The 863-nt window shown below is 63.2% G+C and overlaps 1 protein-coding gene across 1 annotated transcript in view; it reads right to left on the bottom strand.

Annotated features, from left to right (window-relative positions):
* The window catches only part of LOC104168819 (lipid phosphate phosphohydrolase 2-like), a 1,741-nt gene extending 911 nt beyond the window's left edge, over positions 1-830 (bottom strand). The window contains 3 exon segments of the mRNA XM_009709544.1: positions 5-204; positions 554-721; positions 723-830. Coding sequence (XP_009707846.1) covers positions 5-204; positions 554-721; positions 723-830 — 476 coding nt within the window.
* Between the last annotated feature and the right edge of the window lie 33 nt (positions 831-863).

Raw genomic sequence — 863 nt, 5'->3', positions numbered from 1 at the left:
GGACCAGTCAGGATTGCAGACAGCCAGGAAGTTTGGCCGGAGACGGCCGATCATGTATTTGGCCAGGTCGGTCAGGGACTGGCTGATGGCCCCCCCGAAGAGGAAGGTCCCCACCACCTTGTAGAGGGCGGCCAGGTAGTTGTTGAACTCTGACTTGGAGTAGAGGCGCTCCGTGTAGACCAGGTACGCCTCCCCTAACGAGATCTGCAGAGACCAAGGGGCAAGGGGTGAGGGTCTTAGGGCTACCTAGCAGCTCCCCAGCACCAGCGGTAAGGGGTGCCCTGGCTCCTGGGTCTGTGGCAGAGGAGTCCCCAGTGCCTGCCTGCCACAGGAGCTCACGGGGACTCTCCTCTTCCCTGCAGGGAACCAGCCCCACGGGATGTGCGTCTCACCACCCCAGAGGGAGCTCCTGACCCCCAGCAGAGCAAGGCTTGACCCGAGCATCTTGTTGCCCTGTCAGGGCTCCGGAGGTGGGCTGTGCTGGGACCCAGCTCCTGGGTACAACACGCCAGGATGTGCCTGCCCAGGAGGGAAGGGGATGGCGCTTCCTTACAATGACAACAGTGCAGGTGATGGTGACCCCAGCCATGAGGCCATGAGTGATGGTGTCCGCCTTGTAGGGGTAGCGGATGGAGTCATCGTTGCAGTAGAAGCCCCGCTTGTATGGGGAGTTCACCAGCGTGAGGATGATGAAGGGCAGAGACGCTGCAAGGCAGAGAGAAGGTAAGGACTGGAGACACCCACCTGCAGGCTCCATGCAGGCACCCAGCACCACGCGGTCTCCCCACCCCTCGCCCCCGAGTCTCTGCTCCCCACTGGCAGGGGGGCATCCCCTCTGGGGACGCAGTCCCGAGCCACCCACA

Source organism: Cariama cristata, unplaced genomic scaffold (assembly GCF_000690535.1).
Source record: "Cariama cristata isolate BGI_N322 unplaced genomic scaffold, ASM69053v1 scaffold23221, whole genome shotgun sequence".
In the NCBI taxonomy this organism is placed as follows: Eukaryota; Metazoa; Chordata; class Aves; order Cariamiformes; family Cariamidae; genus Cariama; species Cariama cristata.
This window is presented reverse-complemented; position numbering and strand designations above follow the sequence as displayed.